Source organism: Eurytemora carolleeae, unplaced genomic scaffold, assembly GCF_000591075.1.
Source record: "Eurytemora carolleeae unplaced genomic scaffold, Eaff_2.0 scaffold236, whole genome shotgun sequence".
NCBI lineage: Eukaryota > Metazoa > Arthropoda > Copepoda > Calanoida > Temoridae > Eurytemora > Eurytemora carolleeae.
This window is the reverse complement of record NW_019396199.1, coordinates 317,829-343,397: the sequence shown is the minus strand read 5'-3', so window position 1 is coordinate 343,397 and position 25,569 is coordinate 317,829. Positions and strand designations below refer to the sequence as shown.

General features: G+C 31.1%; 1 protein-coding gene across 2 annotated transcripts; it reads left to right on the top strand.

Moving 5' to 3' along the window:
- Positions 1-559: 559 nt before the first annotated feature.
- On the top strand, positions 560-25,144 carry LOC111697912 (phosphatidylinositol 4-kinase type 2-beta). 2 transcript variants are annotated; one of them, XM_023468057.1, is made up of 19 exons: positions 560-861; positions 3,156-3,237; positions 4,075-4,169; positions 11,306-11,385; positions 12,358-12,423; positions 14,544-14,645; positions 15,565-15,636; positions 16,229-16,321; positions 16,684-16,708; positions 17,719-17,791; positions 18,193-18,238; positions 19,105-19,219; positions 19,551-19,613; positions 20,406-20,488; positions 20,827-20,892; positions 21,412-21,444; positions 22,040-22,117; positions 22,587-22,648; positions 23,327-25,144. In XM_023468057.1, the coding sequence occupies exons 1-19, from the start codon at positions 642-644 to the stop codon at positions 23,424-23,426; spliced, it is 1,554 nt and encodes a 517-aa protein (XP_023323825.1). In that variant the 5' UTR covers positions 560-641; the 3' UTR covers positions 23,427-25,144. The 2 variants fall into 2 exon arrangements, with proteins under 2 accessions (XP_023323825.1, XP_023323826.1); XM_023468058.1 differs by lacking the exons at positions 560-861; positions 3,156-3,237; positions 4,075-4,169 and adding an exon at positions 11,003-11,208.
- The last annotated feature ends 425 nt before the right edge of the window (positions 25,145-25,569 follow it).

Genomic DNA, 25,569 nt, shown 5'->3' with positions numbered 1-25,569 from the left:
CAGTATGGAAACAGTACAACAAAATGGCCGTTTTACACTTTTTTCTAGTAAATCCTCCTCTAATATATATTCAATTCTCTTTGATTAGAGTCCAATTTGAAATCCTATTTAATTATTCCACATTCATCCGTTCTACGCAAATGCAATATCCCCTATACGAAACTTCTGAACTAGTAACTTTTACTCTCTGACCATACTGCATGCAATATGGGACGTTAGTATAGCTGTTTATTTTGAAATATTTGAGGGAATTAGGAATTAGGTTGACAATTTCTGAGCCAGCGCTGCAGCTATATGCTAGGCTAAGCGCCACGGCTAGAACAGACTAGGGAGCCGAACAATTGCTGTAAAACCATGTGGTAGTAGGTCGGAAGTGTAGTATAGCGATTAGCGAATGTGCATGGGTCGAAAGAATAAAGATCTAAAGATCCTTAAATTAGAAAATAATTTAAGAAGACGCTACTCAAGACGACATTCAAAACCTTTGTTTTAAATCATTTTGTTTTACCGTAAGATGTCACCACATGCCTGTCAACATTTACTTCAGAAACAGCTGATCTTTACTCCCTCGAACACTTACTCTTTGTTCCTTACTTTTCTCTTAAAATTGGTGAACTTGTTAACATTTATTTTCAGCAATAATGACCGAGTTAACTGAACATTTAGTTAGCGTCGACGTGGAGCCGAGTTATCAACAGAATAATAACAAAACGGGAATTGTGAATAACATTGTAACCTTGGCCGACGAATTGAACTCGAATATTCCCGATCTTGATTCTATTCAACCATATCAGGGGGAGGAGGTTCAGGCTAGAGTTAGAATTAATTCTGTTAATTCAAATCATTCCCTCAATTCGACAGGTAGTCCATGTCCATTATCCATGTCGTCCATATGAATAAAAAAAACAAGAAGAAACTAATCTGGGCCGTCCCCCCTCCTATTATTATTGTACATGGGTGTTAAATGTAAGACATGTGGCCGCAGCGCTCGGCCCAGAAAGTGTCTTAACCAAATCTAACCCCAAATAAATACTAATTTAATTGAAAATTGTTGAAAAAGTGGTCATGTACAAAATTGATAGGATGGGGGGGGGGGGTAGGGTCCAAAAATCCTTCACTAGGACGGACCCCTTTTTTTCATATTTCAGCAAAATTATTATTATTTAATTTTTTTACTATTCCCCATCCTATCAATTTTGTACATTTGTTTTTTATTATTTTAGTGTTAGTTAGGATAAGACAATTTCTGGGCCGAGCGCTGCGGATAGGACAGGCTAGGGGGCCGGGCGCTGCGGCCACATGACCAGTTTTATCCATGCGTTATCCATGTCCAAAATCGATAGGGGGGGGGGGTCCAAAAATCGTTCTTTAGGAAATTATCAAGACAATTTCTTGGCCGAGCGCTGCGGCTAGGACTGGCTGCGGGGCCAGCGTCAATGCTAGGACAGGCTAGGGGGCCGGGCGCTGCGGCCACGTGACCAATTATATCCATGTGTTATCCATGTACAAAACTGATAGGAGGGGGGGGGGGGGGCAAAAATCGTTCTCTAGGAAATTACCTCAAGTTTCCAGGGATACCGAATTTATTTTAAAATTGTAAGTGTAAATTTTTTTAAATCATTCAAATTGAATCTTGTTGTTTCCTCTATTAATAGATCTTTCTGATTCACAATACACATTTATTTCATACACTCGGTAATTTCCTAGTATAGGACCCCCACACACTTCGCCCACCCCCTCTTATTTTTTGTGTACACATCAGTTTTGGGTATAATTTGAGCCATGGGATCGCAGTGCCAGCACTCCTTGCCTATTTTTGCCGCGACGCTCGGCCCCGTAGCCTTCTTAGCCGCAGCGCTTGGACCAGAAATTGTCTAAATCTTCCCTAACCCTGAAAAAATATAAATTAAAAACTAGTTAAAATAAAAATATTTGAAATCAAGGGCCGCAGCGTGCTGTGTTCTATTTATCAATTCATTTTGGGGTCAAGTAATAATCTATTTATCTATTTTAGCTAAGTTATTCATCCATGAGCTTATTTATTCATTTATCTATTTATCTTAGTGCTGCATTATTTTTGATTCATATCTAACGACTTTTCTATTATACATCCTTGCTACGATATATTTATTTGTTCATCCTGGTGCTGACTGTTAATTGGTCTGTATTTATTTTTCTTTTATTTATTCTTTTATTGTGAACTGTGAATTGGAAGTATAATGCCAAGTTGAAGAAAAAATTCCATACTGCAGAATGTTTACTGCAAAGGAGTGTTTATTTTTTTGTATATCATAATTTATCTGTTACATTAAATACTAATATAACACCCCAAATGCAGTACACATTTCTGAAGTGTAGTACGCGTACACAAAAACTTGTCAAAGTTCACAATGACATATAAAGTGTATTTCATGCCCCTAAATGTACTTTTAACCCCGATCCTAATTGGGATCAGAAATGGAATTACATGGACCCCTGGCTGAATCTATTCAAATTCTATAATTCCATTAATTTGTTAAGGTGCTGAATCCATTTAGATTATGTTTTTTTCCAATAATTTTTAAGGAGCATAATAATCGATCAAAATTATATTATTCCATTAATTTGTTAAGGTGCTAAATCCATTCAAATTTTATTATTCCATTAATTTGTTATGGTGGTAATTCCATCTAAACTGTATTTTTCCTTTAATTTGTTAAGGCGCTAAATCCATTCAAATTCTATTATTACATTAATTAGTTAAGGTGCTGAATCCATTCAAATTCTATTATTCCATTTGTTTGTTAAATCCATTCAAATTTTATTATTCCCTTAATTGCTAAGGAGCAGAATCTATTCAAATTCTATAATTCCATCGATTTTTTAGGGTGTTAAATCCATTCGATTCATATTTTTCCATTATTTTGTTTGGGTGCTGAATCCACTAAAACTATAATTTTCATTAGTTTGATAAGGTGCTAAAGGGTCATTCTTTATGAACTTAGCAGTTTATGGAGATCATGGAAATCAATGTCATGGATTTTCTTTTTAAATTTTGCACAAAGAAAGCTTATTATGAGAAAAAAATGAATCCAAAATTTCATGCTCCTGTGACCTCTGCAAATCAATTTAAAAGTTACTATCTTATGAATGTAACTCTATTATTCAATTTTTAGGAGCAGAATCCATCCATTCTGACGAGGCTTTATTGCCAGACGTAGGATACACGCCGTCGACAAAAAATAATAAAAAATCCAGGTAGGAATTTATATCTTGTTATATAGCATCAATTTTTCACCCATCCCATCTGTAATTCCTTTATTTAGAAACATAATACACATAAGTTCTTGTCCTCTGTTTATTTAGAAACATAATTCACATAAGTTCTTGTCCTCTGTTTGTAAAGAAACATAATTCACATAAGTTCTTGTCCTCTGTTTATTTAGAAACATAATTCACATAAGTTCTTGTCCTCTGTTTGTATAGAAACATAATTCACATAAGTTCTTGTCCTCTGTTTAGCTAGAAACATAATTCACATAAGTTCTTGTCTTCTGTTTAGCTAGAAACATAATTCACATAAGTTCTTGTCCTCTGTTTTAGAAACATAATTCACATAAGTTCTTGTCCTCTGTTTGTATAGAAACATAATTCACATAAGTTCTTGTCCTCTGAATAGAAACATAATTCACATAAGTTCTTGTTCTCTCTTTCTTTAGAAACATAAGTACTTGAATACTTTATCATTTTAAGAGTAAAGAAAAGGCAATAATTAGAAAAATTCTAAAAAAAACCAATAAAACCCAAAAAAGCCCTCTTACAGGTGAGGTTTTTAAAGTGGGTTTTATTGCTTTTTTTGGGGGCGAGTTTTTTGGGCTGGTTTTTTATAACAACTCTGCCCCCCTCCCATGAGGAAAAATAAATGATTTTTTGGGGGGGAAGTATTTAATTTTTAAAAAAAAAGTCTGATTTTTTTTTGTATGAAACTACATTAATTCAGATTCCTGTTTACGATTCATTTAACTGTTTGCTAGGTTGTGAGGAGGGGGGGATTATATTATTATACAAAACCCTTGTAAAAAATGTTTTTTTAAGAGCACGGGAAGGAGGTGTTCAGACTAAAGGGCATCGTAGCAGAGTGCGAAGTGAATATGAAGATCTAGACGAGGAATGCTTCAATAGCTGGCCAAGTAAGTCTAGCTCAATAAATATCTAGCTCCACAAATAAGTCCAGCTCAATAATTAAGTTTGGATTTTAAGTAAGTTTTGCTCTAAAGTAAGTCTAGCTCCAAAGTAAGTTCAACTCTCAGATTAAGTGTTGCTCCCTAAAAAGTTCTCTCTCTCGCATGTACCTTTCTAACTATTAATTGCAATAATCAAGCAGTAAAGTTAAGCTAAATAAAACCATAATAGTTCTGAATTATAACACACAAGTTTATTTCACAAATAAGCGTGGTTGAACTAAATTTTAAATAAGAATAGTAAAGCCTTCCACCCCTTATCCTATCCCGATGGGCTATTTTTGTCTTATATAAATGGGGGGGGGGGCGTGTTTTGGCCCATAGAGTTGATCTATGGGAGTGTAAAACATGTGAAATGGTCCAACTTTTCAATGCCAACTCATCAAAAAACCTTAAATGTTAGAATGGTTGGTAGGTTTAAAAATTTAAAAAAAAAACTTCAAAAAGTATGGAGCGTTCCAGTGTAAGCCGGTTTTAAGTTATAAAGAAAAAACCACAGACTGGGTGGAACACTCCCCTCCCCCATACTACCCCCAATCATGATAGGGTTAAAGAAAAAACTGTTTCCAGAGTTTTTAAACTAGTAAAATGTAACTGAACTTCTTCCTTTTATTTATTCCAAAACTAATTTAACTCGTTTTTAAAACTTGATAACGTAGTCTCAAATTCCGTATGTATGACAATAATGGGGATTTTGTCAGTTAAGACATTTTTATAATGAACTCACAATTGTTTTCAATACTATTAGACTTGAATAAAGAAAATAATTAAATTTTTAATTAGAGGTTTAAAATTTAATCATTGAAATCATTAAAATTATTAATATTAAGTTGAAAGAAAAGCTCCCTTAAAGCCAAGTAATATCATTAAACAGAAGTAAAAATAACTTGTGAATAATCCAGAAATGTGTAAGGAGGGTCGAGAAGACTAACTTGCTTGATAGCAATATACTCATATCATATCATGTAAGGATAGCAATATACTCATATCATGTAAAGGGACTAAATGCGTATTTTCAAGTGACTCTCCATGTAAAGAGGGAAGTTTCCGATTTACAGCGGTTCCCTTTGAACTTTTGATAGATCATCGAAAGCAGAGAACTCCGTGTGGTTATCTCTAAAATGTTGTTCAAATTGTTATAAAACTAGAACTCAATGCAGCTGACGTTTGATGTATTCCTTGAAAATCTCGAATATTCTATGCCTATGTCTACGTGGGTTTAACAAATTTGAATGTAAGCATTTATTTTCTTCGACTTCTAGAAGGCAATATTAATATTTATTAATTATAAAACAGTTTGCAAACAAATATTCTAATAATTACAAGCGTTTGTGTTTCTAAAGCAGTGTTTTAAAGTTTACTGTTGTGAATCAGACATGCTACTCTACTAATTAAGTGTCACTTAAAATTACTCGTTCATTCCCTTATAGGAAAAGTTAATATATGTTTTGTTACCGGCTGCAAGTTTCAACATTTACTTTGTTTCTGAACTTATATACTATTCAAACCTTCAGTTGAAGGTTGTATTGGTCAAATGAAGTTTTTCACATAGGCTGAAATTTAAAAAGCTGATATCCTGCAAACATTCGGTTTCCCGGAATTAAGTGAAACTTTTTTTACTTCATGAGTGTTTAAAATGCTGTCTCTTTAAAGTTTTTTTTAATTCTCAAGGTTTTTTGTGTCTTTTTAAATACTGCTTTTCAGTAAAATCAATACTTGAGCTAAGAAATTGATCATTTATCTCAAATTCTTGTTTTGTCAGCCATATCTCTTGCAACTTGATTTTAAGTCATGATATTTTAAATTTTGACTTTGACTTTGATTTTGACTTCGATCTGGCGTAATTCTGTCGGCGTTTTACAAACTAAAGGTTTACAACATCAGATATAAGGATAAGAAAATTAATAAGTTTCTTATTAATCTGATCCATTAAATTTTAAATCGGCATTGAAAACTGAAAAAATTACTGAGTTTAAATTTAGAATTTTTTAAATCTCCAACTCCTGAGATGAATGATGGAATTGCAGCCGAGGTTTTTATGGAAAATAGCAAGGGAGGGAGGACTGTATAGATTGCATGTTCCTCAAGTATTGAGTCTAATAATAGTATCTCAATACTTCACTGTAACAGTGGTATTGATAGTGAAACTATATAAAATAAAACATTAATATTAGGACCAGTAGTATCTTAATACTACACTGTAACAATGGGATTGATATTGAAAATATAGAAAATAAAACATTAATTTTAGGACCAGTAGTATCTTAATAATACACTGTAACAATGGTATTGATATTGAAAATAAAGAAAATAAAACATTAATTTTAGCACTAATAGTATCTTAACACTACACTGTAACAATGGTATTGATATTGAAAATATAGAAAATAAAACATTAATTTTAGCATATTATCTCAATTCTACACTGTAACAATGGTATTGATATTGAAAATATAGAAAATAAAACATCAATTTTAGCACTAGTAGTATCTAATACTACACTGTAGTATCTAATACTACACTGTAACAATGGTATTGATATTGAAAATATAGAAAATAAAACATTAATTTTAAGCACTAGTAGTATCTAATACTACACTGTAACAATGGTATTGATAGTGAAACTAAAGAAAATGAAACATTAATTTTAGCATTAACAGTATCTCAATACTACACTGTAGCAATGGTATTGATATTGAAAATATAGAAACTAAAACATTAATATTAGCACTAGTAGTATCTCAATATTACACTGTAACAATGGTATTGATATTGAAAATATAGAAAATAAAACATTAGTTTTAGCACTAGTAGTATCTCAATACTACACTGTAACAATTGTATTGATAGTGAAAATAAAATAAAATTCATTAATTTTAGCACTAATAGTTTCTCAACACTACACTGTAACGATGGTATTGATAGTGAAACTATAGGAAATAAAACATTAATTTTAAAACTAATAAGAGTATCTCAAAACTACAGAAGTTTAAACTTGAAAACTTATAAAAGTATCTAGCTCAACTACAATGTTAGACGGGAATGAATTCTGAAAAATAAATATTTAAAAAAAATATAAACTTAAAATCTACTCTAACTAATTAAAGCAACATTTGTAATGATAGTCAATAGGATGAAAATGTAGATGAACTTGAGAACAGAGAGAATTTAATTACTGATTTGTACCAGTGTGTAATGATTCAATTACTGGGTAAGATATCATTTTAAATTTTTGAAAATAAGAAATAAGGGGTTTATTAGTGCTTTTGTACCAGTTAATATTGAACGTATTAGTTTTAATTAACTTATTTTAGGGTTGATAGTTGAATTTTTCTAAATCGAGCATGTTTTTTTTGCCCGCAACTGGGCTATTATTCAATATTTTTCAGTTAAATACAGTTAAACCCTTAATAGCGAATACATCGGAAGAATTTATCAAATGTCGTCTTGACAATTTTTCGATGTGTTTTATACTATATTACGTAAATTTCAGTATTTGCGAAAATAAATTAATAGCCATGAATATGCGGGAACAGTTTTAAAGAGCTCCATATAATCATTTAATTAAAAAACTAAATATCTACAACATTTCATTATCAGAAAGTGAAGAATACGACATTTAATGAATTCTTTCGATGTATTCGTTATTAAGGGTTTCACTGTATGATTATTTGAACTCAGAATTTTCTAGGAGTTATTTTGCTACCAAACTTAGGGTTTTTAAGATTTAGATTTTTGACCTGGCAGTGCGAAATAGTGAACATAGATCATTTTGAACATATCTGTTTGTATGCCCGATCATATCTCATGAACCCCTTGACAGATTTGCCTCAAATTTTGATTGGGGAACTCGGGAGAACCACATGAATGTTCTTAGAATAATTTTGAGATTCTTAGTTGATTAGGTTTACTTTTAAAGGGAAAAATAGAAAAAATTGTATTTTACGACCAAGCACGGGTAAACGGCAGAAGTAATTATGGGGACCCTGGGTAAGCTGTTATTGTATATTTTTTTTATTTATTTCTAGTTCTTTGGAAACATTCAATGTTCTTTTAGATAAATCTTTAAATGCTTCATATTTTGTTTTATTTTTGAATTTTCTTGGATGCACTAAACAATATTTCACTCTGACAGAAAACACAAGAAAACTTTTAGAACATAACATTTTTCATTACATGATTTTTGGAACCGTCTTCAAATCCCATAAAGTCTTGGATGGTTAAAAAAATAATAAAAAAGCTTTGTGCAAAATAAGATACAACGGATAAATTATAGGCTTGTATCCAATTAACGTCAAAACTGGGGAACCGATTGGGTCCAAACCTTTTGTATCAACCAACATGACCACAGAGAATGTTAATTGAGAAATAACTGAAAATAAATTTCAACATTTTATATTTTTTGAAAATTTATAAATTTAAACTGACAATTCCGCCAAAATTGTCATAATAAATGGGGATCGAACTGTTCTGAAAGTCTGGTTTGCAATATGTAACTATGTAACATGCAAGCCGAGGGGAATTAAAGCATTTAAAAAAACTTATTTGAATTATGTATCTTATGCATTAAAAAATTAAATCTTCAATGGATAAACATATATGATTTTTATCATGAAATTACTTAAGAATTTTTTGGTAAAATTTTTTCTGAACTGAGAGATTTTTAAACACGTCCCCCCCTCCCCCTCCCCCTCGATTACACCCGGTAACCCTAGTGTAAACCCTGAGCCAGAGCAGCAGATATTGAAACCTCGAAAACAGCTGTTTTTCTCATTTAGTCCTCGCACAGTTAGATTCATAGTTTTACCTGGTCCAACCTTGATCTAGACTTATATCCAGTGTTAAAGATCTATTTAATTTTGATGCGGATCCGGATCCTGAAATTGTGACATTATTTTCTTCTTTTTTTAAATTATTTTTATGCTAAAATTTGATGAACCATTCAATGACTTCAGAGATCAGGAAATTTTTATAATTTCTCTTCTTCAACAGTTCAGATTTGGTTTTTGAAAGTAAAAAGTTTTATTTGTAGTTTTCGGTTGATATTTTGTCCCTTGGATCCGGATCCGGGAACCATAACTTTGAAATTTTATCTGGGTAATGATAGGAAAATATAGTTGGTATTTTGAAGTGTTAAATTCCGATAAATTTGCTTCACTGTCTCTGTAGCATGAATCCGCTAGATCACTTAAACAGATAAATCAGTGAAAAATTAAATGAGTTTATTTTAGTTTCTATGGGTTGAAGTTAGTCAGTAATGATTATAAATCTTTTGAATGAGTTATGACGTTTCACGGTGGTGTTGGGTTCAGAAATCTGGTTGAGAAATTAGAGAATTTAAGCTCTAAAACTATTAAAAGTTTAAGTTATTCTTTCAATTTAGATATGATGGGTAGTTATTACATTTTATGATATTTTATTTAGCGCGCTGTCAAAATAAAGTTTTGATAAGGTCACTGAACTATTTTAAGCAAGTATTAAAGCAGTAAGTTATTTTCTGAATTAAAGCTATCTGAAGGAAGGGAAGGGGAGGGGGGGGGGGAATGAAAACGTGAGAAAAGAAGCCTTATTCTCTCTATTTGAGGTCTGAAACAGAAGAGAAGCAAGATTAAAATGTTGTACAATTTTACTGCAAATTTTGTATTATCATTTTTAAAATCAAGTAGTTGAATTTGTCAAGGTCAGAGGTATATATTTTTAAGAAAAAAAAGAATAATTGTACACCAAAGGGCAATTTTTACACTGTTACCCAAAAATTTATTTATTTTCTCAAAAAAATCAACTATTTTTATTATTTGAGAATCTGGAAAAAAAATTGAGACGAGAGGGGAGATTTTTAAAGAAAAAAAACACACCTGGTCAAATGTTAGTGATATTATTAGCCCCTGGTAGATATTATACATGCGTATGTTCTATCTAAGTTCTTCTTATCTCCTAATGTGTCACAATATATGTAACAAAGAGAGTTCTAGCTTGAGTGTCTAGCAAGCTGTGTTGTCGAGATATGCAGTTAAAATTTAGCCAATAATAATATGAATTATGATGCAATGAAACACTTTTTTGTACTTGTTTCGGACACGTTATTTTGTCTGCTTTCAAGTTATCGTGCAAATTGTTTTTTTAAGGTTTAAAGGTAAAAGAAGAACATAAAGAAAGATAAATATGTTATCTTAAAATTTGACTTTATGAAAATCAAACATGGTAATAATTTTTTTGCAAAATAGATTAGAAAAATTTCAAACATATGTTAAAACGTACTTGCATAATAACTTGAAACGAAGTAAATTATTAGAAAATTGTAACGTTTTTTTCTTGAAGTGCCGAATTCTGATAATTTTCTTTTTTTGCAGCATAAATCCGCAAGTCCCTTTTTACAAATAACCCACAATTCAAAATGATCAATATTTATTTTTAAAAAAGCTTTAATAATTATCTACAATAAGATTTACCCCCATGACATTGACATTGGCTTCATAGCAGATGTTTTTTTAAGGCCTCATCCTTGCATTTTAACAGTTTAGTTCGGGTGGAAAGCAGCTTTTAACATTGTACTTGAATCCAAATAACGATTTTTACTATTTGTTGATAGCAAAGGTTACATGGTAATTTTGAATATATACGCGTTATCTAGAACACTCTTTTATCCAATTGAACAGGTGTGCTTAACATTCAATGTGGATCATGTTACATCCTCATGCATTAGAAAATGCGTGAGAAATTTGTTCTATAAATGCGGGAAAGTAAACCAGTGAATCAATTTTAAAGATTGGTGCAGTTAACACATGACGTAGATAAATTGTGACGTTAAAATGATTGGTTTTTCAATGATTAATTGTATAACCAATTTCCAGATATCATTATGTCTCGGTTAACTATATATTAAAGTCTCCTAAACTCGTAATGTCGACCACCGAAAGTGAACGGGCATGTATAACACAACATGAACAAAAAGAATATGATTCCATTTCATGGGACAATGATGATTGTGGTAAGATAAAAGTAATATACACCATTTTCAATTTTAAATGTTTTCTTTGATTTTTAATGATGCTATAAATATTAAATATTATTTTATAATTTTTAAGATGACCCAGAGTTTACTGAAGTAATTCGGCAAGCAGAAGCAGCGATAGACGCAGGGGTCAACCCAACCCGTATATACCAGGTACAGATAGATCACATACAGGGTTACCCACTAAGCAGTGCTTAGGATCCATTTAATTTTGATGCGGATCCGGATCCTATATCCGCACTGGAAAAAAATGGATCCGGATCCAGGACATTTCTTTACTGATTTACTGAATTTTTTTAACAAAAAATAATTTTCAAATTTTTGTTTTAATTTTTTTCGCATATTTTTATCCTAAAACGTGATGAACCATTTAGAAATTAGGAAAATTTTATAATTTTGGTTGTTATTTTACCACATATTTTTGCGGATCCGGATCCCGATCCAGGAAGCCAAAACTTTGCGCGGATCCAACGGATCCGGATCCTAAGCACTGCCACAAAGTATGCGACTATAATGACGACCTTTAGTTCACTACATAGATAGATATAAAATATTTTAATTTTGTTTTATTCTTCAAAATACTCTTCTGTCAATTTAAGATGTTGCATTCATAATGCAAACGAGAGTGAAAATAAAATGAATTTTTTGAATTAAAACCAACTTTTGATAAAAATAAGAATTTTGTATATTCGTTTAATTTTTTCAAGTAAATGCATTCAAAATGGTTAAAATATAATTAAATAGAAGAATTCTGCTAGATTTTAACAGTTAGAAATAAAATCTCGGAAGAGAAAAAAACTTCTTAGTCCAAAAATTACTTATGTTTGGGTGTCTAGTATATTATTTTGTGTGTTTTTTGATGTTTTTCAAAATCAACCAAATAGTGTGAAAATGTTAGATAAATTCATTAAACTAATAGACGTAATTTCAATTAAACTTCCCCTAAAGTGCGACATGACCGATTTACAACGGTATCATTTAATCCCATTTCTAATCCAGAATAAATGAGATAGATTTATCTTTTTCGCTGACAGCTTGTTATTTTCCGACGTGGTTTCTTTAGAAAATGTGACTTAAGGGTCACTTAAAATTTCGCCTACAGTCCCATAAATGATAATATTTCAGGGTTCCTCTGGAAGTTATTTTGTGAAGAATATCGAGGGAGAGACTATTGGAGTTTTCAAACCTAAGGTAACAAACAGTACACAGTGTATAGGTACATTCATCTCTCTATAAGTATAAGTACCAATGGCCATCGTTTTGAGATTCGTTTGGAGACATTTTGCTTTTTTTTGACGTTTAAAGTTCTCCACAAAGATGCGAGTTATTGAACACATTGCAAAAAGTTATTCTCGATAAGTTTGCTTTTATCACATTATTATCAAAGCTATTAGCCAACCCGGTTTTTTTTCAAACAGAAAACGAAAACTTGTTGTTTTTTGAAAAATCGTTTTGGTGAATATCTTTGGTCAGAATCAAGGAGAATTGAATAGAATGAGGGGGCGATAGGGTTTCCGTATACTTTGCTCTGACGTTTTTGGACCGCTGAAGAACTAGTTTTTGCGTAACAACAATAATAAAGATTGTAAACAATAACACAAATGATAAACAAACATCTGGCATTTCTGGCGTTAGATAAAGATTCACCGTATACTAACTCATGTTTGTTTACATTAGATCGGCTGCCTTTGTTATTGATGTTACGCAAAAACTAGTTCTTCAGCAGTCCAAAAATGCCACAGCAAAGTATACGGAAACCCTATCGCCCCTTCCTTCTATTCAATTCCCCTTGGTCAGAATAAAATTGGTGCATACTGTAATAAAAGCAAACTTGTTTTGAATAACATTTTGTAAATTGTTTATACTTCTCAAATTATCGAGGAGCGTCTTAAAAGTCTAAAAACTAAAAGTAAAAAAAAATGTTTATAAACTAATATCTACACGATGCCCATCAGTACCTATAAGTACATGACACATTTGGTGTGAAGCAAATGCATTACTCCTATAGTTCTTTAAATATGTATCAATCCAGGTGCAACTCGCTGCATTCTCAAGTGTGTATCAATCCAGATACAACTCTCTCTGTATTCTCAAGTGTGTATCAATCCAGATACAACTCTCTCTGTATTCTTAAGTATGTATCAATCCAGATACAACTCTATGTATGCTCAAGTGTGTATCAATCCAGATACAACTCCTTCTGTCTTCTTAAGTATGTATCTATCCAGATACTACTCTCTCAAACTCTATACACTACGGTACGGGTCGGATATTCCTGTAGGCGGTCTGGGTCGCCCAAGATGCGGCTTCTTGCGGATCTCATCTCACATAATCACTCTCTACCGAGAACTTATTACTTCAGAAAATAAAATTAAACAGAGTTAATATTCAACAATTAGGGTTATTTCTATATTTAATACAGGAGTACTATCCTATTTTGCTGACTGCTATATACTATATATAATGTACTGGGTTATTGCTAATGGAATTGAGTACTCTTGATTTCTTAGTTTACTATTTTTATACGGAGAGGGGGGGGGGTGGTGGTAGAGAGTTTTAGAAAAAAGTGGAAAGAACTGATATTTTTTCGTTATTCCGATTTTTTTTTATTTAAAACGAAAACTTCTTTTTCATTTTCAAATATGGATAAACTTTAAAAGCTGTTAGATTTTTGGAATTTTTTTATATTTTTAATTTTAAACACGAAAAAACTTATATTTAACTAAGTAGTTAAATATTCTATTTTTGTCGTAAAATGTATTTCCATTTTGTTTTGGTTGACGCGGAAAGGTTTTTGATAAGCGGTTACATGCATTGAAGCATGTAAATATTGAAAGGTTTGTTTTTGTCGTACATTTTTGTTGAAATAATTCTATTGAAGAAAATATTTTTTAACTGTATAACTAAGGTAAAATGTTGTTATGTGCATCAGCCTTGCCACTGGGCTGCTATACAGTATTCATGAATTATTTTTATTGTAAAATTTTTTATTTTATTTTATTTAAAGCTAAATATGTTTGTAAATTAACACGTTTCACTTTTATTCTATCCTATCATAAAGCTTGGTAACTAACCAGTAACCACCACTACCCTAGGTATTTTATCCGATAGTTCAAAGGAGGTTTTTTGGGGGGAATTTTTCGTGCTGGGTTCATAATTTACCAGATTCTTAATTCGAAATAGAACTGGGATGTGTATATGTATAGCAGTAACCCATCCACAGGCTGACGATGAAGAAACCTTCTATGGCCAACTACGAAAGTAGAACATATTTATTTAATTTTAAAATTTTTAATTTATTAATTTTTCAGGATGAGGAGCCGTACGGTCGATTGAATCCTAAGTGGACGAAATGGATGCACAGGATGTGTTGTCCTTGTTGTTTCGGACGATCTTGTCTTATTCCAAACCAGGTAAATCATCTTCAAATTATTAGCAAGAAGTAGTTAAACTTGGTAGATTAAGTTGAACCACTTGGCTTAAACGTGAACTGGTGCACAAGAGAAGTGGATTAACTTAGTCTAATTATCCTAACTACTTCTTGAAACTTATTAGATATGTCCCTGATATTTTGTCTCTTTACGTGTTGTCTTGTGTCTGTTCGTCTCTTGTCCTTTAAAAAGTCTCATTAAAGGGATTATTATTATTTTTGGGACAAGATGAAATAAGGACGTTTTTATTGATACAAATTATCATCAATCGCCGATTTTACTCCAAAACTGACCCGTAAATTTAGACGTTTGTTTATTCAATGAAATGTTTAAACCTGAAAATACGTTTTTTATCATTTTATGTAAAAAATTTAAAGAGAACAATTTGAATCGAATTAAACTGAATTTGCAAAATATGAATTCTCTCTGCAATCAACCAATCAAACAAATATTTAAGCAAGCAATAAACCAATCAATTAGGCACGCAATCAAACTAACAAGTAATCAAGAAAGTAAGCAAGTAATCAACCATTAATTCAATTAGACCAATCTCTAAAATTAGTGTTTATTAAAACTCGTATAAAGTAAAACGGAAAAAATTGACTCAAAAAATTATAGAGATTATTTCCCATATTTGGGTAGATTTTAGAATACGTCAGAACAACTGTTTAAATCCAGTTACATTAATTTACGTCATTCACTTATTCTTATCTGTATATTGTTGGTTGTTTAAATGTCTGAACATAACACGTTAATCTTTTGACCGATTTGATTGTGTGAGCAAAAGTTTGGTTTCTAGGCAAAACCGGGTTCCCAAGGTAGTACTTAATAATGTGATATCAGGGAAGGTCTCTTAATATTCCGCATACAGTCCCTTTAATAACTGATAATATGATTACAGGGTTATATGTCTGAGGCTGGAGCTAGTTTAGTAGATACAAAACTAGGCCTAAACGTAGTTCCTAAAACAAAGGTAAGACATATTTTTTAAATATGGTTTTCAAATTCTTATATAAATTTTTTTTTCTGTTTCTCTGTTTTTTAATTCATATTCATAAAAACCCTAAACTTTTGAAATTATTCATTTATATTGTATATTAAGTTCGTAAAATTCATTCTGTGAATTTTTTGATTATCGAAAATTTTGAATAATTTTTGAATTATTTAATTTTTACTAATTATTTCTTTGAATTTGAAATTCTTCGATTATGAACGATTTGGCAAAAATTTATATAAAGTTAGGGCCCCTAGGATCTGACAGTAATGTCATTCAATTAGTTCTTTTCTTTTATTCCAATGCAAACGTAATTTTTGCTGAAAACTTTTCGCCCCTCATATCTGATATCATTAAATGTGACAATTTTAAGAGTGCATTCTTTTGATACTAATATATCGACATGTTCAAATCAAATTTTTTTAATTTAAAAATTCTTAAAATGTTATTTTTCGATAAAACATCTAATCTTCAACCATCGACAATCGACATGTATTGTATATTAAAGTTTATTTTTTTTTCACTGCAAACCATATCTTAGACAATATTCGTAATAGACTTGTGTTTCAAGGTGGTGAAGCTTGCGAGTGAGACGTTTAACTATCTACGGATTGATGTTGAAAAGTCAAAAGCAAAAAAAATTGTCAATGAACACTTCCCTAAGGTAACTTTTATTATAATTATGTAGGTTTTACAGTGATAACCAGAAAACTCTGAAATAGGGAGACGACTTAAAACTAAAATTATTTGAATCGGGTGGTGTTTTTCCTTAAAATATATTTCTTTGGTTATGTCATATTTCTGACTGCCCATATCCATTAACCTTCCCTTGAGGCATGTCCTGTCCCACACAAAAAAGTGTGTTCGATCGGTTTCAAGACGTTCTATATATCCACGCTAACAGAGCAGTCCAGTATGTTTTATAGATTTCAATTAATTGATAAAAGTATTATTAGAATTGTTTGGTTGTATAATGTACTGATTGATGGATTGATATTCTTGAATATAAATAAATTTTTGTTTTAGGTGGGGAGAAGATTTCACAGAATAGGTAATTAATGATCAAACATTATATTATATATTCCTACTCTACCCTACCCCGCCCCCCCTTCCAAAATGGCGACTTTAGTCCAGTATGATTAATAGATTTTATTATTATATAACTGATTACAACAAGCTGCTCTGGTAAAAAGCAATTTATTCTGTCAAAAAGGTTAAAACTTGAAAAAAAAGTTATATTTTAACTTTTTCCTCAAAGATAATATCTATCAGCTTATTACTTTAAAGCTTGCAAGCTTTGTACCAAAGCTGGGTTTATTGCGCTGTATATGTATATGTATATGTATATGTATATGTAATGTATATATAAACAGGTGATATATATGAATATATATATATATTCTTGAAATTAGTCTAGAACATTTTCTATTGTTTATTTAATATATACAGGGTAACTAAAAAACAGGTATTATCGATGTTTTGGACAAAATGTACAAAATTTTAATTTTATTCGGATATAAGGCATAAATAAATAAAATGTGATAATAAATAAATCAAAATTTTTTTTTTGAAAAATTCGAAAAAAATCCGCAAAACTAATTTTTTTCTAAAAAAAATAAAAAAATTGTTGAGAAAATGTTCACTGTATTGTTTTCCAAAAAAAAATCATCTAAAATTGAATGAGATAACAAAAATTCTGCACAAAAATTAGGATGGAAATCTGCAATAAATGTTATGACTTAAAAAATGCAAATAATGGGCTTATTTGTTTGTTCTCATTTAATTTTTGATGAATTTTGATGAAGCTTTGAAGCTGAAAAAAATAAACATTTTTTCAACAATTTCAAAAAAAAAATTTGTTTCGCGGATTTTTTTGTTCAATGTTCTAAAATAATTTTTAAATTTTTTTTATCACATTTTATTTTATTTATGCCTAAAATCAGAATAAAATCATAATTTTGAAAATGTTTTTCAAAACATCGATACTCCCTGTTTTTTTTCTCACGCTGAATATATAAAAATGATCTTGTTTTAGGTCCAAACTCAAGATTTTTTATTTAGGTTTACCACCCAAGATTGGTTCCTACCAGATGTTTGTATCAGGATACAAGGATGCGGATGCACATCTAAGAAGGTAATATCATTCTCCTCATCTTCAAAATCCCCCCTTTCCTCCTCCTTACCCTTCATCTTCAAAATCCCCCCCCCCTCCTTCCCCTTCATCTTCAAAATCCCCCCCCCTCCGCCTCCCCTTCATCTCAGTATGTTTATTCGTTTTTCCCTGACATTAAGGAAATACATTCGAGTGTAACAAATAGAAAATTAAATTTTTAATGTTTTCTCCCTCAAATCTTGAAAGATCAATTACAAAGTCAAAAGATATGTTCCCAAAAGGTTAATTATCGACACCATAAGGGGATTTGCTTGGGTTGGGTTGGGTTGGGAGGGGGGGGGTATATTTTTCTCAGTAAAATTTGTTTTAATGATATTCTGATTCAATTATTTTTTTAATTTAATAAATGTCAAATAATCCAGGTTCGATTCGGATCCATTGGACAAGGAAACTTCTAAAAAATTCCAGGTAGAAAATTAAGAGAGTTGTTTTTTCCATTTTTTTTTCTTTTTCTGTAAATATCTAAAATAGAGTGTTCGCTAATAAATGAAAAGGGGTATAGGCTTACGGCGAAAAATAAGCGCTTTTGATCGTTACTAATCCTATATCTATTTGTTGCGTCTAAACTCCATAAGTAGAAAATTGTTAAAAACGACTCATACCGAAGAACGTTGCGTCCATACAAAATTAAACATTCAACTCGGATCGTAAACAAATCAATTTAATTCAAAACAACTCGTTCAGAATAGTCATCGATAATTTTTCGACGCATTCCTATATAAGTAATATTTCTCAATATTTTTTATTTGTCATTGTCTGAGAGTTACTTTTGAAAACATTTATTCTTATTTTGAGGATTTTTGATAATGAAGACGACATTTTCAAATTTTCCAGGGATGTTTTAAAACCCAGCGCCAGCAAAAATGATTCTAGAAAAAATGTTTCACCCTTTTTTTAGTGCACTCCTGGTCAGAGAAGAGTTTCAACTATTTCTCCAAATTTATTAATTTCCACCTCAGGCAGGAGAGGATCTTAGGGGCAGAAATTAACCATGTTGTTGGGAACAATTGGAAGTATGATGTCAAGTTGTAGAAAAAATTCCTTATATTTTAACACCCTAAATGCAGTACACAATTCTTAAGTGCAGTACACTTGAACAAAAAACTTTCCAGTGTTCACAAAAACACAGAAAATGTATTTTAATGGCCCTAAATGTACTTTCAACCAAGATCCTACTTGGGATAAGAAATCGAATTATATGGACCCCTGCTTAAGGAACATTATGCCATCTACATATACAATTATGCATCTTGATGTTGGTATTCTTGTTGTAGTTGTTGTTTGAGAGGTTGGTCTGCCTGGACTATATTATCAGGAACACGGACAGGGGGAACGACAACTGGTTGATCAAGTACGAAAAGCAAAAACTTGTTTTAAAGGAAAACACAGGTTGGTTAATTTTATATTACATGATGTAATTATTCAGATAATTATGATACTATTGAGCATGATGCTTATAACTGTAATGATTCAGATGATGTTGATACTTCTGAGTTTGATCATAATATTGATAACTGTAATAATTCAAATAATTATGATACTTCTGAGTATGATGATGATATTGATAACTGTAGTAATTCAGATGATGATATTGATAACTGTAATTATTCAGATGATGATGATACTACTGAGTATGATGATGATATTGATCAATGTAATTATTCAGATGATGATGATGCTACTGAGTATGATGATGATATTGATAAATGTAATTATTCAGATGATGATGATACTGCCGAATATGAGGTGGAGACCCCAGCTTTCATTGATGTTGCTGCTATAGGAATATATTCAAACTAACACTCCCCGTTCTCATGGATTCTCTACTTAGTTTAATAATTTCGATTTGAACACTGTCTTATGAATATTACCACCTAATTTAAGAGATTTGAAACTTCTGGCTTTAAAATTATCTAGCATTTTATCATTTTAAGAACTTTGAGATTCTGGTTTAATCTTTTCTAGTATTTTTCCAAGATTCCAATTTGCCAATATGAAATCTTTAATCTAAGATTTTCATGACTTATTTATATCTATACATCAAGGCCCAGCTTAAGTATTTTGGCTGCCAAACCTTATTTTCCTCCTTTGAAAGCTTTACTTTTAAACTAATCTTTCATTACCGTGGTTCTACCAAATCCCCAAAGCATAACTTGAGGAAATGGGGTCTATAAGTTATGATCAGACATACACACACATAGAGATTGCAACTTTATGTATACTAGTTTGGGAACCCAGCTTTTCCTGGCAATCTAAACTTTCCCATATAAATCAAACCACTTATTTTAAAAATGTTAAACCAAGTTAAAACCAATCCCGAGGTTCTACCGAGTTCCCCAATCAAAATGTTAGGCAATTCAGCAAATGTGCTCATGAGTTATGATCGGACATACAAATGAACAGAATAAAACTGTATATTTACATATGGTTACAAACCACTAACTAATGGATTGCGGATTTATCTTTTCCTTTTCCCGCATTTCCTCTTCACATGGACAACGATATCTGGTCGCTACAATATGTGCATAGATTTAAAGAAACAAAGGGTTAAGTTTGATTGGATATATATTTGCAGACAACGGACTAGCATTTCCTATAAAGCATCCTGACTCCTGGAGAGCATATCCCTACCATTGGGCCTGGTTACCATATGCAAAGGTAAAAAAATTAAATTATCATTTTTTATTATGATTTTTAGTGAAAAACATACACCCCTGTTTACATTCTCAGAAATGATTTAGAAGAAGAAAAATTGAACTACAACTGTTTCCCATCTTTTGGATATTCACAACCTGGAAATATTCTTATATCCCATTTAACTAACCCCTTTGTTAATTACAATTTAGCTACATAAGAATTACAATCAAAACATGTTTTTAAGAGGGGTAGGTTGACATTTTTTAAAGTTTATAATTGTCCTGCAGCCTATGTTAGGACTTAGTACAATAAATCAAAGTTGACAAGTTAGTCCTCGATAAATGTATTTTTGTAATTAGGAACCCTTCTCAACAGAAACTAGGGACCTAATACAGTCTAAACTGGCAGATATGAACGTAGTTCAGGTAGGACAATAGTTCACAGAATGGATTCAGGTCGATTAGTTAGACAATAGAAATTAAAGATTTCGCGGATTAGTTTTTTTTTCATTAAGAGGATTTGCAATTTCAAAGAACAATAGTTTGTCGGGTTAAAATTTGTGTTCTCTGGGACCGAGTTTAATGAAGTTTAGCTACTTCGCTGTACTACCAACTGCCAGTTCAAATTTGAACCACGATTTAAAGTTAAATATTAAAGAAGGATTTGAATCAGCAGTAGGCAGTTCAAATTCATAAAATTCGTCCCAGTATGGGTTTGAATAGGTGATTCAAATTTGAACCGGAGGCAGTCAGTTTAGCGACCCCTCAAATTTATTAAATTCGGTCCCTTGTCGTCCATAAACCTTTTGTCATGCGTGGTCTTTCTTTAAACTTGTTTGGTCCGATTGGTTCAGCCGTATTGAACTTTTATTGGAAACAAACGATAAAAAGGATAACATCAGATCAGGAAACTTTATTACGTATTTTTAACAAACCTTTTTTTAGGATCTTTGCGATGATATGTACACACTGTTTAAGGTAACGACAAGTTTGTCTTGCAATTTTTTTATCTTTCTGAGATTGACAACTGCAGGTGTCTATGAAAAAAGTGTGCTTAGAGGTTCAAGTCTACTGAATATCTTTGTATTGTGTTAAACAGTGCTCCTAGTAGGTTCAAATCCCATAGATTGGGGGAAGAGGAGGGGGTCGTCGTCGATGCAACATTTTTCCCTAAAATACCGATTCAACCTTTAAAATGTGTCCGAAATGTACTAGGTCCCTTTTCCTAAGATTTTCAAAAGAATCTGACATGCTTTATTTTCATTTTTTTTTAATACTCAATTCCATCATTGAAAATGTGCAATTGATACTATTCTGTCGTATTAAACGTAAAAATTAAAATTAAAATTTTATTTTTTGAAAATCTTTGGAAAAGAGACTGAGCATATTTTCGAATATTAGGCAAAGTGATTTATTCACATTTTTATTTATCTTAACTGGTATTTTCTTCAATGCACCAAACGTGTTAGTAGTGTTCTACTAGCAAACACCCAAGCCACATCGAAGATATTCAAATGGCAAACGGATTTTTAAAAATGATTCATTTTTAATTTTAATTTTAATCTTTTTAAAGACTGACAAAGGATTTGACAGACAGATGTTTGAGAAACAGATGTCAGTTATGCGAGGACAGATACTCAATCTCTCACAGGTTAAACTTCATTTAATATATTCAAATTGTTAAAAAAATCTTTTCAAATTATCCACAATAAGTTTTCAATTAAATTCAAATTATTAAAAAGAATTTTTCGATTCTGTTGAGATCATTAAAAATAATTCAAGTTCAAATTATTAAAAAAAAATCTTTCAATTCAGTTTAACTTATTAAAAAGTTTTAACGGATTTCAAATTATTAAAAATCATCTTCCAATTCTGTGAAAAGATGATTAAAAATAAATCTAATTCAAATTACTAAAAATATGATATTTCCACTGAATTCAAATTGTTAAAATTAGTCTTATAACTTAATTCAATATGTTAACAATAATCTCTTCACTGGATTATAAATCTAGTTATTTTAAATATGATAAAATCTGATTATTATAGATATTTAAAATCTAACTATTTTAAATATTTTAAAATCTGATTATCATAGATATTTAAAATCTGATTGTTTCTAGGCCCTGAAAGACGGGAAGAGTCCCCTTCAACTAGTGCAGATGCCAAATGTTTTTGTCGAGAGGTAAATACTAAACATTTTTACTTGAACCCTATTTTGTCAAAGGAATTATAGATAATTTAAAATCTACCCCCCACACATACCATTATGTTCAACCCAAATGAAATTAAGTGTCTTAGATTTGTTACTGCTAACTTGGAAAACGAAAAAACTACTAAGCTGTTAGGGCGCTTTGTGCCAATCCCTATCCTATTAACAATTTAGTTGTTGCACTGTAAGTCGCCATTTTTAGTCATTCTCAAATTTTCGCGGATTTTTCTATTTGAATTGGCCAATTCAAAAAAAACATAATGTCGACGTTTTTTTCCGGGTGAAATTTTTTCATGGTCTATTTGTATCAAAAAATCTATAAAATTTGTGCCGTATCGGCTCAGCCGTTGAATAAAAAAATAGAGGGGAACAATATTCCATCCCAATCATTGAAATTGCACTTTTGGAGAAAAATTACACCTATGTCCTATATCCTAACTTTTATAGATTTTCGGAAGTCTCCACAAATAAAAAACACCACTTGCAGTTTAAAATTGTAGGTTTTCATTTCTGTATTCATATTTTCATCATTCTTCCAAATTTTCAAGAATAATTTTGATTTTTGTTTCACCGTTTATCTGGAACGCATGAGTATTTTTACCCATGGCTGAACAAAAAATGATTAATTCCAAACTTATTAATTTATTTCAGATCCCGTGGGCATGTTGGAACAACAGAAAAGTTCAGAAACTTTAGTAATACATTCACACAGAGGTTCCAGAAAAAGGCACCATTCTTCAGCTGGTGCTAGAAGTGCTCAGCACTTGTCGATTTCCGTTTTCATGACTTTGCGGATTTTCGTCTCAGATCTTGGGCGGATTTTCCCATCATCAGTATATTATCGAAACTCATCCCATCATCATTTTATTCTTGAACTAACTACAGGTGGTTCAAATAAACATGAGAATAAACTGTTAAATAAAAATCGGAAATTTTTCAGTTTTCAAACTCCTTTGTATCTTATTTGGAGAGCAGTTCGGCTATATTTAACAAATATTTTCATATTTTTTGGACTTCCCTGTAAACATATTATCTAATTTACTGTAATGCCTACCGTTTGTAACAAAAATGATCTAGTTAATATTGTACAGAGAATTGATTCATGCAGCTGGTTATTTTTCTACTTTCTTCTTACAAGTTTTAAATATAGAATTCATTTCAATTCTTAAATTAACTTTCTACCTACTGAAGAACAGATCGGTATGATTATTCTTCTTTTATTATTTTCAATATTTTGACATAAGTGCCCTAATATATTGCTGTAAAATATAATTTAAATTTTGTGTTTCATTTAACAGTTTTTGTATCTGTGATGTTTTTTCAATATTAAAATGTGATTAAAAATCATCATCAAGTGATTCTTACAAAATAATCATTTCGTTGAGACTTCGTTTTAACGAATTTACAAATTTACAACATAAATTAGCCCTGGCCGTTCCACGTTATATCTCAGAGAGGGGGGGGGGGGGGTCCTTGCGTTGTTTCACAGATTATCAATCTTTAGAAAGAAAACTGAATCTTATTGGAAATTATGGTGCAAACTGACATGTTTGATGTGTACTGTAAAATCGTATTTTTTAACCCTTTGTAATCTCCTCATAAGATATTCTGCTGTCAGTAGTAGAAAAAATATATTAATTGATTTATAATATTTTAAGCCTTAAATGTAAAATGAGTTCGATACTATCAACCAGAGGTCGGAATCTTAGTGCTGAGTTTCGTTAATCTTTTGATCTCGATATCCAATGTGGACAACATTTCAGGATAAATGCTTGATCACTTAATTCAAGTTATTGATGAAGGTTATGATCACCACGCCGGGATATAGAATAGGAATCTAATATATCCGTTTGTCTGCATGAGATAGAGATCAATGCTTAATCAACAGATTCACAGCATAAAAACTCAACTTCAGGATCTTTTGTTGTCTTATTTGCGTCAGCACTTCAGATCTTATTGTTATCTTATTTGCGTTAGCTGTTCAAAGAAATTTAGATTGAACTTGACGAATTAAGTTCAGAGTATCGAATCTGCATATTAAATATCTTTATATTTACAGCTGATTAGAAATTGTAAAAGTCAATTTGGGGATTTGATGATTAAGGGGGTATAGGGGGTTGGGAAGGAAAAGGGGTGGGTTATTATATTTGAATTTTTACACAGTTCACGTGAGATTTATGCAAAGAATGTAATTTTTTATTTTATCGAATCTATTCATTTTTAACTAAAATCGTTAGTAAAATCTGTACAACTAATATTAATTGTAATAGTAAAAAAATCTATTTTCATTTTATGTGATACCTATGTACTCGTTTCGGCCTTATATCATTGTATGTACTGTAATTTTGTTTATTCGGTACATGTCGAGTGTTGACTATGTACTCGGTTTAAAATTACTTACCGGGCAGATGGCTGATATTTATATTTATATCTTGTTAAAGAATAAATAGAAATATTTTTAATATTTAATATTTTCACTGTAAAAATACCTTTATTTTAGACATAAAACTAAATTCAACAAATTAAAGAAAAAAAGCTTATTTATATCCTGCACTAATGAATAATTGAAGGGGACTTCATTCTAATAAATATTCACTTTTTTTGATAATTTTATGATAAGTTTAAATGTTATTTTTAACATTCTAGAGAACCCGGTTTCTGAAACGGTCTTTTGAGTTCATCCTTGTTCCTCAATTATCATTTCACGTAGTACACAATGCACTGGTTAAAATATGCCGGGGTTGGTAGAGTTGAAATCCATGAAACTTTAAAATAGGTAGACGACATTTAAACTAACTAATGTGTATGAAGTATAAGTATACCAGTAGTTTGAAATCAACTTAAATGGGTTTGTGTACACTGCATAATTTCTGTAGTTTTGTTATAAATTAGTT